A 14,207-nucleotide genomic window follows, 5' to 3' on the forward strand; every position below is an offset into this window, starting at 1 on the left:
GGTGTGACACTGTACATCTGTTGGTCACACTGTGGACTGGCCTGCTTCCATCTGCCCAGGCACCCTGGATTCCTTCCTCTGCCTCATTCTAGCCAGGAACCAACAAGGGACTTCCTTTTCGTAGCACCTTTGTGCAGCCAGGGGAAAACAGCCAGACTCAGTGAAAAAGGCGTTACAGGCACCAGAAATACCAGAAAAGGTATTTCCAACAGCCCTGAGTTGAAGGAGAGCTGTCCCTTCCTCGGTTCTTGTCAGTCTCATAGGAAAGAATTCAAATGAGTGACCCCATTCAGTTGTGTTGTAGTAAAGCAAGTAAATTAAATAAATAAAGCAACTTAATTTATTATAGACTAAAAAAAAAAAAAAAAAAAAAAAAAAAAAGCGAATCTATCAAAATACCACTGGTTTATGAAGCACAGATAGCTCTCAGCTAATTTGAGGAGCCCCGCCTAGTAGAGGTTTGGCTTTTTGTACTTTTCTGTCTTTTAGTTTTAAAATTCCTCTGCTGGATATCTTGGTACAGACTAGCTTCAAGGTCTCCCTTTTTCTTTGTTTATGATTTTCCTAGAATTTATGAGAAACATTTTATAGTTTTATCTTGACAAACCCAAGACTGCCGGCTTTGCAGGGGTGGGGAACGTCCGGCCTGAGGGCCATATAAGGCCCACAAAACCATTTGGTCTGGCTTTGCCAAGGCATTAGGGGTGAGTTAAGTGTTTGACCAAATAGAGCAGGCTAATTTTTAAGTTGATAATTTTGTATGGCCTCTGAATGATGTTATAAATATCCAAATGGCCCATGGCAGGAAAAAAGTTCCCCACCCATGGTTTAAGGTGTGAGATAAAACTCCCCTTATGTTCCCCCTACCCTGAGACAGCTGACTTCTTTGGTGGGTGAGATAAACTCTCCCTTCTTCCCTTCCCCTTTCCCCCTCCTGCCTTAGCAGTTCCAGGTTGATTTAAGCCATGTATTCTCTGGTGAGAGAGGAGAAACATTAGTCATTTGTTCTCAAGCTCCTTGACTGGGAAAGATAAGATCTTGCTGCAAACTGTCTGGAAAGCTGTCCAAACTTATTAGGCCTTGTTTAATTTTCTTGTCTCAGTTTCCCTATTCCTCCTGCTCTGAAATTTTCTTAGCTCCTCCCTACCTTGTTACAGAGGGGCAGAGAGGCTGTGAGGAGGTGTCAGGACGGGAGCTCTGAGCTGCAGTCCTGTCCCTCCCCTTCCCCTTCCCTGACCTCTGAGAAGGCTGGGGACTGGCTGTGGTTGCTTCCTCCACCAGGAGCACCCCTCCAGCAGCTATCTTGCTAATGTGCTAAGCAAATGTCTTGCTGAGCCTGTTGGGAAAACACTTGCCCTTATTCACACACTTAATTGCTATTTTCATGCTATTAACGCTGCAGAGTGTGACACTTTATTATAATTAAGACTCTGTTTTGACCAGACTTCTGCTATGAGACAACCATTTGTAACATTATTTAGTGGCGGGGATAGCAGCAACCAGGGGCTCTTCTGAGTAATTAATGCCTGCGGAGCCCTCCACTTCATGGGGTCACCTGAGGCCAAGTCATGGGGTCTCCCAGGGGTCTCAGATATGCTGTTGCTGCTATGAAAAGAGTAAGCAACTCCAGTAAGCAACCTTCCAGCAAGGGGGTCTGGGTTTGGGGGAGCCAGGATAACTGCATTTGAGTCTGTAGACTTGGGGTCTGAGAGGAGAGCGGAGCTGAGCCCAGAGGGCGGCTGTGTCTCAGAAGCCCAGCCACAACTGATCCCACTCTCACAGATGGCCCAAGCCCCACTCCTAAAGACCCATTGCCTCCATTGGCACCATTTAATGTATAGCTCCATTATTTCTGTTTTGGAGGCTTTTATTCCTTCATACATCCCCATTAAGATGCAAATACCTGCAGGACCTAATGAACACTGTCAGCTAATACTGTTGATAGTTGGCATTTGGTTGGACAGCTGAGAGCAAGACCGTATAGGGAAATAATTCCTGATAGATGGGTGGTGTGTGTGTGTGTGTGTGTGTGTGTGTGTGTGTGTGTGTGTGTGAAGAGAGGGGAGTGACAGAAGGAAAAAGAGCCAGGTCTAGATGTGTCACAGGGCTCACTTTCCAATTCTGCCCTCCTGTGTTCAGGTCAATATGGTTGGATATTTTTAGATAAGCCGTGAGTACTCATGGGAGGTTTTGGATGCAGGGAGCAGCACAGTCTGAATGGATCTGAGAGATTTGTTAGTTGGTATAAAGGAGACTTGGGAAAAGGAGGACAGTTGTCATATAGGAGACCTGTCACACAGCGAGGGTACACAGACCAGTAAGGTGTAGCCTCTGTCAGTACAGAGCTCCAGTCCAATGGCAGGGGTAAGACAAAGGCGGTAAGGCTGCTGGGATGAGCCAGAAGTAGGGTAAAAAGACCAGGCTAGGCTTGTGGCAGAGGGGACAGAGAAAAAATGCCACACCTTGGAAAGAGCCTGGAGCCTGGCTAGCTGGCCCTGACTAAGAAGAAGATAGAAAAGTCAGTGAGCGTAGGCACTGGGAGCCTGGTGGACTGTGCTGATGCCATTAATACAAACATAGCCAGCTCAGCTTGCTCTAAGAGTTGTTGAGCCGGAGGGAACCTGTGGACAACACGTGGCCAGGATGGATAATGATCAACATGAAGGCTGACAGGCACTGGATCTAAAGAGACTTCCTGAAAGGGGGTGATGGCCCAAACTAACAGAATGACATATGATGGAGGGATCCTGCCCTTGGGCCCCAGGAAGAAAGGACAAAGGATTGTGAGAAGGATGAAGTTGGGGGAGGAGGTTGGCTGAAAAAATGCAGGAAGAGCCAGCAGTGTGCTCTTTGAGGTCAGAGGCTTGGTTGAAGGAGTCAGAAAGCATGACTTTGGAAAAGCAAATGGATAAACAGAGGCAATTGGAGAAGAAAAGGTTTTGGTGTGAGCTGGAACAGGCATTCAGCCTATTTTGTGGGTGGAGATTACAGAGACTGGTGTAGGCTCTCATTCATTACATAGAGGGATCCACCAATTGGAGGTGTTAGGAAATGGAATCAGTTCCCTGGTAGGTAGTGAATGCATCATCTCTAAGGTGTGCAAGCAAGCACCAGATGGCCACTTCCTGGGAATGCTTCTGAGGGGCTCTTGCATTGGATTCAGGGGACTGGCTTTCTACTTCTGCATGGCTAACTCAGGGATCATCATTCCCTTAGTTCTTAACATTATTGGGGCTCCACATTCCCTTAAACCTGTAGTCCCACCTCTTCCCAACTAATGTCAGAGCTTAGCTCCCCCAGGGATGTTAGAGCTTGTCACCCCAGACACCACAGGGCTCTGATTGCTGGCTCCGTTGATCACACATCCTCCTCCTTGTCCCCTGGAGGTAGGACTTCTTTTTGAAGGTCCCCAGGTGCATCTGCTTTTCACTTATTTACCCTGGAAATATGTGGAGATAAGGGCATTTCTGCTACCTTACTTTGTCTCTTCCCTGCTCTTCTTTCCCACCCTCAGATTCCTGTCCTAATGATTGCCAACAGGTTTTATTATTCCCAACATGTATTCCCAATGTTTCCTCTGAGAACCATCCCAGACACACAGATGTCTGGCATTTGCAGTTCTCAGGACAGAGATTCTTGCTACACATTCCAACCATGAGAAGTCCTCTCTTAGACCTCACTGAAAGCTGCCTGGATGCCTTTTGGACTCTTGAAAAGTTTCCCCTGTCTCACTGGAATCAGCAAACAGCAGCCAACATTCTTCACATAGAAAAGAACAGCACAGTGGAAACTTTTATTACACTAGCTCCTCACACAAGATTGATTTTCAGTCACTTCACAGCTGAAATTGTTAGAATTATTAGTTCTTCATTCTCCAGCCAGAACTGAAAATCTCTCACTTCTTATTTACCCTTTTCCCTTTCTCTCTCTTGCTCTTGCTCTTGCTCTCACTCTCTTTCTTCCTTTCACTGTCCAGACTTGTTATAAATGCCCAGCAGGACTTCCTTTAGCTCAATCCTCATTCTTGTGATAATACTTGTCTCCTACTGCCAGTTGCTTAAATATCACACATCTAGGAAATGAAAGTCTGGTTCCCCCATTACAGGGAGAATATGATAAAGCACAGATTGCTGTTCCGGTTCAGTAGGGCTAGGATGCCCTCCCTTCAGAATTTGTTCTGAAGTGATGCCCACACTAGTCATTCTGGGACCTCACTGTGAGAACCACTAGATGAACATAATGACGCTGAGGTGAACCACTCTGAGGACATCTGGGTTAGGTTTAGGTTTGCTCGGTCTAATGAAGCTTCTTTTCTTCCCCCCTCCCCCCATCAACCCCACTCCCAACAGATTTACCCCTTTAGTGTTGTTCCCCCTGGGTTCTGACTCATATATGTTTGTCCCATTGTTCCACCCTAGAAAGGATGGAGGGGGTCATGCTGGGGGGTTGTGCCTGGGGAGTCACCCTTAAGTAATGACACCCTGGAGAGTGTATAGTAGGCAGTCTCCTGCAGAATGCAGTTGCCCACCAGGACACAACCCTGGTGGAGGTGCTAAGTGTCTGGTCTTCTCTCTTCTCTGGGCTACAGGAGGTGGACATTTACACAGTCAAGACGGAAGAGCTGTCGTTCACGTCTGCCTTCTGCCTGCAGATCCAGCGCAATGACTACATCCACGCCCTGGTCACCTATTTTAATATTGAATTTACCAAGTGCCACAAGAAAATGGGGTTTTCTACAGGTGAGCCTTCCCCCATACTGAGGCGTTGTGGGGAGTGACACAGGACTGGCCCCAACTTGGGGGAAGGACTTGGGCATTAGCCAAGGGCCCTTAGTTGGCATCTTTAAGCCATCTGCAGCTATGAAGTAATCTGAGAAAATTGCATGTCACCAAACTCTTGGCTGCCCAAGGAGAAGGTAAATAAAATTGTGGCTGCCATGACCTGAGCTATGAGAGAGCATTAAGTGAAGAGAGACAGGGGTTTGGGCCCCTTTTCAAATGCACATTTGTTCATTTAGCATTTCTAGAGCATATTTTATGAGGGGGTAAGGAAACAGTGGAATTAGGTTTCTCTTCCCCTACCATGCCTCACTGCAGATTCAGTAGACTACAAGTGGTGTCTCTATATGTCCTGCTTTCCTCACTACATCCACTCAGTCCATCCTCATTAATTCCCAAAGACCACCACATTCTTCCTCCCAGCCCTCCTGCAGAGTGCCTCTCTGCCTGTAGAAGATAAGCCCAAAGGTCTTAGCCAGGTAAATGGGGGTTTGGAGACCTGGCCCTAGCCCACTCCTCCAACCTCATTTTTCACCCCTCCTTTGCTTTGCCTTCCACCCCTGTTCCATTCACACAAAGCACTTTGCAGTTCCCTGAATTCAGTGAGGCTGCTCAAGTCTCTGGGAATTGCCTCGCATATCTCAACTCTGTGTCCACCGCAGTGTGCCATGGGAACAAGAGAGTCTTTACATTATGTCAGAAACTCTTGTCATGTCCTTTCCTCCAGATGGCTGCCTTTTCCCTGTGTCCTCACTGGGGACTATGAGTGCAAAAGTGCTTTGTGTGAATGGAACAGGGGTGGAAGGCAAAGCAAAGGAGGGGTGAGAAATGAGGTTGGAGGAGTGGGCTACTTTTCCTTTATTTAACATGATGTGTTGGAGGTACTTCCATAGCCTCTATGTGTACATATCCCTGGTGTCCGTGTATGTTCTAATCTCCTTCTAAAGGACACCAGCCAGATTGGATTAGGGTCCACCATAAGGGCCTCATTTTAACTTAATCACCTCTTTTCAGACCCAACTCCAAATATAGTCATATTAAGAGGTATTGGCATTTAGGGGTTTAGCATGTGAATTTTGGGGGACACAATTTAACCCATAACACCTCATCTTCCCCCACCTTCTCACCTGGCCCACCCCATTACAGGCCTCATCTGTCAGCTCTGTAGTACTTGATCCCCTCCTTCCCTCTTGGGTCAAGCTTAGATGTCCTCCTCGGGTTCCCTAACACCCTGTGCTTAGATCTGTCATGGCCATGTTTAAAGTGATGCTTATACACAATAGCAAAGAGGAACCAAAGGGTATAAAAAGTCCTTTCCCCATTCACCCCAGTTTCACACCTCAGAGGTGTATATTGTTAAGGATTTCTTTTGTATCCTTCCAAAAATTTCAATGATGCACAAGCACATCCATATCTATATACACCTTTTTTTTTATTCTTTTTATTTGAAATAATTATAGACTCACAGGAAGTTGCAAGCATAGCACATAGAGTTCTGTGAACCCTATGCCCAGCTCTCCACATTGGTGGCATCTTACATAACTAGAGTACAATATCAAACTACAGCATTTAAAAAAACACAGCTTGTACACTGCCTTCTGCTACCTTTCCTTTATTTAACAAGATGTGTTGGAGGTACTTCCATAGCGTCACAGAGACATCTACTTTCTTTTTTTAAACAACGGCACAGAAATTCAATGTAAAGCGTGCCATCATTTATTTAAACATTTCCACCCATCTTGCAATCTTTGATCTCCCTGTGAGTCTGGATCACATCTCATTAGTCTCTGCTCTCCTGGCTTCTATGGCAGTGCTTGGATCATAGCAGAGCCTAAACAAATCTCTATTTAAAAAAAAAATCCTACAAATCTCTATGGGAATGTATTCAGAGTCGCCACTCACGTGGGGTCACCCTGGGACCTGGGAGCACGCAGTAGGGTTAGTATGCACGTGTCAGGAATTGGTAGGTTCTACCAGAATTCGAGGATGTGATTTATTCACTTCAGAAGACCTGATGACAATGTTCCTCTTTTACCTGTTGTCAGAGAGAGCAAGCGACTTATCTAATCCCTCAAAGAAGGGCTTTTTTCCAGAACCAGTGTCTCCCACTCCCAATACCAGGGTTTTCTCATCTCCATCAGCCAGGCCAGTGCTGGCACTCCCCGCCCTGGGGAAACCAGAGGTCCAGTCTGGGTCGGTTCAGGGGTTACCCTTCCACGAAGGGCAGCCTGCAAGCTCATCTTCTTGGTGGGTAGGGACAGCCAGGATGGAGCAGGGAGCTTTTACCTAGACCAGTAGTTCTCCACCTTTCTAATGCGGCAACCCTTTAATAGAGTTCCTCATGTTGTGGTGACCCCCAACCATAAAATTATTTTTGTTGCTACTTCATAACTGTAATTTTGCTACTGGTAATGAATCGTAATGTAAATATCTGTGTTTTCCAGTGGTCTTAGGATCTATAGCAGCGGTTCTCATCCTGTCGGTCCAAGGCTGGCATATTTTCAAGGCAGTCTGGGAAAATTCTGGCTTTTGAAAGCCTGGGCTCCAGCCCTGTAGATCTCAGCTGGGCTCCTTGAGGTTAAGCAGACAGCCTGGGGAAGTCTGTCTGGAAATGGCTCTCTGGCTCTGTGGTCGCGGGGACAACATTCCTGATGCCCCTCTCACAAGCAGGAGTCTTGGTTAAATTCAAGTTCAGAATCAAAGAAGTCAGCCCTGTGCTGCCTGGGAAATGGTGAGAATTTTAAGTGCTCAGTTTCCAACCACAGCTTCTTTCTTCCCTGTTCCTGGTCACTCTCACCATAGTCCCACACAAGTCCTTAGGAGAAAGAGGATAATGAGTATATTTTATAAGCTCAAAGACCTTGGGTCCAGTTCAAGGTCTGAGTATGCCTCTTTGTCTTTCGCAGTCATGGCATTATGTTCCCTCCCCTGTGCACAGAATTCCAGGAACTTGGGTTCTGAATGGACATTTGGATTTTCTGTAGTCCTCCTTTCCTGTGTCTTGGAGCAGAAGCTCTCCAGTGTGGCCCATGGACCAGCAGCATCAGCATCACCTGGGAACTTGTTAGAAATGCAAATTCTCTGGCCTTACCCTAGACCTACTGAGTCAGTCATTCTGGAGTGGGGCCCTGGAATCTGTGCCTTAAGTTCTCCAGGTGAATGTGAAGCACGATCAAGGTTGAAAACCACTGCCCTTGTGCAAGCCTGCCTCACCAGTGTTGACATCCTCTGGAAATGCAATTCCATCTCCTGACTGCGGTATGCTTTCTGACTGCATGCCTGCTGGCTGACGGATCCCTCCTGCTGCAGCCTTTCCACATACACAGCTATCAGGGGAAATTAAATTGGTTAGTTGCTTTCTCAGACACCTTGAGATGTCAGCGTGGGGTTTTGCTTCCCAAACATAGCAGATGTCCTTACCAGTTAGCAAGGGTTTGGCAGTGGGCTTTACACAGACCCTCTGCACTCTGACACCAAGAAGGATTTCCTTTCTGTTTCTAAGGATCCCAGATGCACAGGACTGGATCAATATTAATTCTTGGTTCATGATGGGAAGAGCATTAGATTCCATTTACCCATTGGGAAGTGAAACTGAAAGCAGGATTCCACTCTTTTTTTCCGAAAGCACCAGGAATAATCTTGTGAAACCCCTGCTGTTTGTTCCCATGGCCCCTGTGGTCACACTCATGCCAGACTTGTCTTCTCACTTAGAGGGTTAGGATCTGAAGGGGGGGCGGGGGCGGCCAAGGCTGTACTGGTTGCTGCTCCCCAAATTTAGGACCATATCTGGCAATCAGAGGCATGTGCAAATACGTGGCAAAGTGGAAGCTGGAAACTGGGTCTGTTGTGCCAACTTTAAGGTCCTTTCCACTGACATCCATCCAAAAGGTGTTGTCAGATGTTAACCATTAGGTTTGCTCAGCAATCTCAGCCATGGCTGTTCATCTGTATCACCTAGGGGGTGATTTTTAAGTCTTGGCAAACCTGCTCCCTCCCTTTTCACCCCAGAAATACTGAATTCAAATCCCTAATAGAGTGAAAACAGTTGAATTTTAGTTTCTTCTGGACATCTTATTGGAGGATCAGGACTGAGTAAACTGGTTTACTTAGTCCAGAGGTAATGAACTCATCATGGAAATGAGACCATGGGGAAGTTCTTAATCTTTTGATGTTGATGTCAGGGGAGAGATCACTTTCCTCCAACCCAAGGCTGGCATATTTTTGGGGGCTCCCATCAGAGTCAGACTCCTAGGCTTGATGGCTGGCAAATCTGAGCCAGTGAAGTCTCTGAGATTCTCATGAGGCATCTGACTAGGTAAAAGAAGAAAGGTGCTTGAATCCTCTTGCCTGAATGTCTATAAGACCTGGAGATACACCTGCCTGAGCTGCTGTAGGTGGAAATGGGGGTGAGAGTGCTGTCAGTCGTACACTGCTCTTCTCTACACACACTGGAGAATGTCTTTTGACAATTTATTTAGATGCAGTTGGCAGGGAAGATGCTGGAGGTAGGCACACTTAATCTGTGGACAGCAGTATACCTTAGACTAGAGGACAGGAAGGCTGGATGTGTTTGGGGATCCAGGATGGGAGAGTCACGGATTACATGCCCATGATCCTCCTTCAAGCCCTTCCAAATATTCAGGCTGCTCTTCCCCCTCTAGGACCTTGAGTTTGCATCGATTTCCCACATGCACACACTGAAGGCTACTCATATCTGAATCCAAACCACTGATATTTAATCAAGCCAGTTTATTGCAAAGGGCAAAGAAAGACAAAGTCTTCATCACCATTCAAATGGTGCTTGAAAGATGATAGAGGTCACCTGATCTGACTTGGTGCATGATAAATCCCAAGTCAGTGGACCACAGATAGCTCATAAGCTTGTGATACAGTTCTAATTCTTTTGGTGAATTAGTCTGCCTTCTACTAATTTCCACCGACTAACCTTTGTTCTGCCTCCAAGGTCACACATGAGTTTCCATATGATAGCTTTTTGTAGTGTTTAAAAGCCATTTTATGTTCTCCCCCAAGTCGTCTCATCTTTAACTTTGGTCCTAAGCAAAGAGGAAATCAGTATTAATGAGTCCTGTATCCTCGTGAGGAAGAGAAGTGCCTGAAGGGCCAAGAGAAACTGACTATAAGATGGGATCTTCTACTGTTCTTAGATTCAAAGCCCTCAGTGTAACTGAGCATCTATAGATGCATTGAAGCTTCATGGGATGCCTATCTAGTCTGGTTTTATATCAAATAACTTTTTCAGTGCTTAAAGATCTACTATGTGAGGTGGTAAGCACTGAAGATATAACAGTGAACAGGCCTGGCATGGTTCCTGCCCTCATGGAGATTCTAGTCTTGGGGAGGACACACACAAGTGGGCAAAAGAGACATTTGTGCTGCACCATGGCAGACACCCTGGTCACACAGGCTCAGGGTGCCCTAGTACAGGTGGGTGGTTATAGGAATCTCTTTCATGGCCCGCGTAGAAAGAGTTCTAATTCAGGGTTCGGGTTCTGGAGAAGGGCTGCACACAAATGAAGAGACTTGAGACTTGAAGAAATTCAATTTGGCGATATGGGGGGCCAGACGGTAGTCCAACTCTACTGGGAGAACTACTTACTGATCTGGCCCTGCCATTCCCTTTTATTGAGGCTTTGGGGAAAACATCTTAGGCAACATAAATAGAAATTTACATGTAGCCCTTACGCAGGAAAATAACAGAAACTTACACAGGACAAACAAGGTGGAGGCTGCTTCAGCTAACAATATCTCAACTAAGGTTAGAACAATTAAGGTTGTTGACCAGCCTTCCTGGCTTCCTGTCAACATTCCTGGCTTCCTGTCAACATCTCTTTTTTAGTGAAACCGATTTGTTTTTCAGCAGGTGGTCAGGCAGAGATTCACAGGGGAAGTGACCTTGAAGGATGAGGAAGAGAGAGCTTGATGAGCAGGGAGCAGGGGGAGAAGAGTGTTCCAGGGACAGCTGCTGCTGCTGCTGATGGCCCATTAGCTGTGCCTCTCAAGGAGTTGTGGAATCTACACTGTGCTAAGAGGGATGTGTGCGATTTAATGGCAAATACAGAGGAGATGCAAGCATCAGTGTGGCTTTGGATCATGCAGGAGGTGTGGGCTCTAGCCCAGCATTGGGGCTGTGGAAAGAGAGTCATCCCTCATTTTTATCTGAGCCAGTTGGTCAGCACAGCTGAGACCCCTGGTGAGCCTGGGCCAAGGGTACTAATTTTGGTTCTAGGGCAGAGAGGCAGGCAGGGAAAGCTATTTGTAGGGCTGGGCTGGCAGTGGAAGTGGGGAAACTGGGTTAGCTGTGGTGTTTGCATAAATTATATCATTTAAGGGGAAACAGGATGCCCTACTCTATGAATTTCTCCCCTATACTGTTGGAAAGTCTTCACTCCATTGAATAAAACACACACACAGTGGCACTCTGAGATTCATTTGTGTTAGGTAGTTGGTGAGAGGGTATTCATCCTCCACCTTTTTGTATGAAATTGTAATATCAGCTTGTTCTCTTATGATACACACCTAAGACCCACAGCCCTGAGGGGTGGGTATCTGATAAAAAGAGGGTGTCCCTGAGGCTGAGGAGGAGTTCTGGTGTGGGCTCGGAGCTGGCACCTGACCCAACAAGAGTGTTGGGTGGGGGTCAGAGTCCCGAGGAAAGCCAGTGACTTGCAGGCAGGGTCCCAGCCTCAGCCCTTCTGGAGATGTCTTCTCTGACTGCTCTGTCCTACCCACCCATCCTTTGCCCCTCAGCCCCTGATGCCCCCTACACCCACTGGAAGCAGACTGTCTTCTACCTGGAAGATTACCTCACCGTCCGGAGGGGGGAAGAGCTCTATGGGTCCATCTCCATGAAGCCAAATGCCAAAAATGTGGTGAGTGCTAAGATGGTCTCCATGTGGGCAAGGGTCAGAGAGAAGGGGCCACGGGGCTGGTCCCAGGTGTCCACTCACCGAGGTGACTCAGTGCCTTGTGCACAATCAGAAAAGTTACCGGATGAGGCAGAAAGAAGTTGGGTTTGGATATACTAGTAACTAGATCTTACTAGACAACCTTTTTGGGTTGGCCCCTAAAAGCTTGGGAATTTGAGACTTTTCTAGCCCATCCTTCCCCACCTGGACTCTCTCAGCCTGAAGCACAGCCTCTAGCTCTTCATAGAGGGGCTTTGAGAGCAGAGACTGTTGCCATGGGTTTCACCTCATTTAGGATGAGCTGAGAAGGAAATAAGAGTTTCTGGTGGTCCAGAAGAAGTTTGGTTTGCATTTCTTCAGTGGGCCTAATGGGTTGGGGACACTGTGACTCTCCCTGTTTGAGCCACCCTGGCTGTAGGCAATGCCTGGCGGGATATGCTGCAGGAGACTCACCCACCCCACTCTATATTCTCCCAGGATGAAATCAGAGGAAACAGTTTATATGATGACAGGAAGGATTTAGGTTAGAAATCAAAGAACTTCCTGTGAGGATAATGCGGCACCAGAATAGATTCCTGAGGGCTGTTGGTAGGAACTCCTTAGCCAGCAAACCTTAGGAGCATAGTAGCTGCCCATCCCTCTGCCTGCAGGGAGGGGTGTGGGACCTGCACTTCTCACCACACTGATGCTGTGACCCTTTGCTCCTTCTCTGCAGCGAGACCTTGATTTCACAGTAGACTTGGATTTCAAAGGACAGCTGTGTGAAACATCTGTATCTAATGACTACAAAATGCGTTAGCACACGTGGGAAGCTGCAGCGAGCGAGCGAGCGAGAAAAACTCACCTCGATCTGCGGCACTGTGACGAGAATACTGTTTGCAGGACTATTCACTCGAAAACCAGAGTTTTAAATTCTGCCTTGAAGATTGGGGAACTCGCCAGGGCTCAGGTGGCCCTGACACTGGAAAGATGACCTCCAGCTGCTCAGCTCTGTTCTGTGAGCCCTTCACAATGTCTTTGCTGTCGCTGACCACGAGCGACCTCCAGTGCCGCGGCTGGGCCCGGGGACAGATGCGCCCATGTATACCCATTGTCCTTTACTGTGACTCTCCGATCTCCAGGTTCTGCATGCTGCAGGCATCTAGGGCAGAGGCTTCACTAGAACCTGGAGGCTAGTGTCTTTGATAGAATAAGCCAGATCCTGTCTGTGCGGTGGTGTGTGCGTGCCTGCGCACGGACAGCATATACAGTCGCTTACTTACCCACAACACTGTATATGCATGCATATGCAACCACTGGGTGCACCCAAGTGTCCATCCAGGGCGTGTGTGCACGTGCGCGCGTAGAATATCTATTACTCCCAGAGGAGATTTTGTTGCTTTGGAATAGGACTTTGTTTTGTGATTAGCTCTCCCCTCCCCTCCCCCTGACCAGATGTGAGCAGCTATGAAACATTCTCTGTACTAGCTTTGATCTCCTTTTGACTAGACCGTGGCTCTGAACCCTGGAGCATAGTACCACACACTCTGTGGGAGCTCAATAAAGGCACACGAGAGTGCAGCAATGGGACGGCTGTGTTCCTGGTGCTCTGCGCAGGCGGGCGGGGGGTGGGGGTGAAGAACAGGGGGAGCACAAGGCAAAGGCCACAATGGAGCAGGAAGGAAGGTTCCTGGGTAGAAGCAGCTATGAAGTCAGGACTGGCTAAAAGGCACCTCTCTGCAGATTCCCAGGGTGGGAGGAGGGGACATGGGGGACATGAGCTGACTGAGAATGCTCTAGAATGGGAGGCCACAAAGTCGGGAGCAGGAAGCTGGGATGTGCTCGCTGCCAGGATGACTGGGGTAAAGCAGGAGATGATGACTGAGTTTGTGGTCCTGAGTCACTGGAGAGAGACAGGGCAGGATTTGAGGGAAAGACCAGTAGGCAGAGAGGGACCCACCCTGTGTAGGAGTCTGCAGCACCTCACAGGGTGTGCTGGTGGGTGATCTCGTCCCTGCCCCTCTCCCCTGGGCCAATATCTGGCCTGGCCTGGCAGCCTCTGCATCAGCAGGAGCCCAACCATCTTGAGCAGGGCCTTCCCACTGAGCTCAAGCAAGACACTTGGTCCTCCAGGTGGCACGCAATTTCCCACAATAGCTCCCTCCCCAGTGTGGCCGAAACATTTCCAGTGCTCCCAACTTCTTCATCCTGCCACCTCTGCGACTCCCACCACAGAGAGGCAGAACCAGGTGAGAGACTCTGAGGAATAGGTGGGAGCATCACCTGTGGACAGGGACCAGGCCTAGCTGCCCTGAATATTCAATTGCCAGGTAGCCAAGGGCCCCTCCGCTGGTTTAGGGGCCAGGCACCTGGGGCTGGAGCACCACTGAAAGAAGGGCTTGACCAAGTGAGTGTTTTCCACACCATGTCCTGGGGCTCTAGGGCTTGTGGGAGGTGCCAGGAGCAACCCACCAACTTCAGAAAGAACCATTTTTCCTTTCTCTGTTTTTATTTATTTATTTTT

At 47.9% G+C, this 14,207-nt stretch overlaps 1 protein-coding gene across 1 annotated transcript in view; it reads left to right on the plus strand.

The window, feature by feature from the left end:
* PRMT8 (protein arginine methyltransferase 8) overlaps window positions 1–13,268 on the plus strand; it is an 87,507-nt gene extending 74,239 nt beyond the window's left edge. The window contains exons 8-10 of the mRNA XM_084878441.1: window positions 4,589–4,739; window positions 11,547–11,668; window positions 12,420–13,268. Of these exons, the coding sequence (XP_084734567.1) occupies window positions 4,589–4,739; window positions 11,547–11,668; window positions 12,420–12,503 (357 nt within the window). The 3' untranslated portion in view covers window positions 12,504–13,268. The remainder of the gene's footprint in view (window positions 1–4,588; window positions 4,740–11,546; window positions 11,669–12,419) is intronic.
* The last annotated feature ends 939 nt before the right edge of the window (window positions 13,269–14,207 follow it).

This window comes from Pipistrellus hanaki, assembly GCF_964339955.1.
Source record: "Pipistrellus hanaki genome assembly, chromosome: 3".
NCBI classification, from domain to species: Eukaryota; Metazoa; Chordata; class Mammalia; order Chiroptera; family Vespertilionidae; genus Pipistrellus; species Pipistrellus hanaki.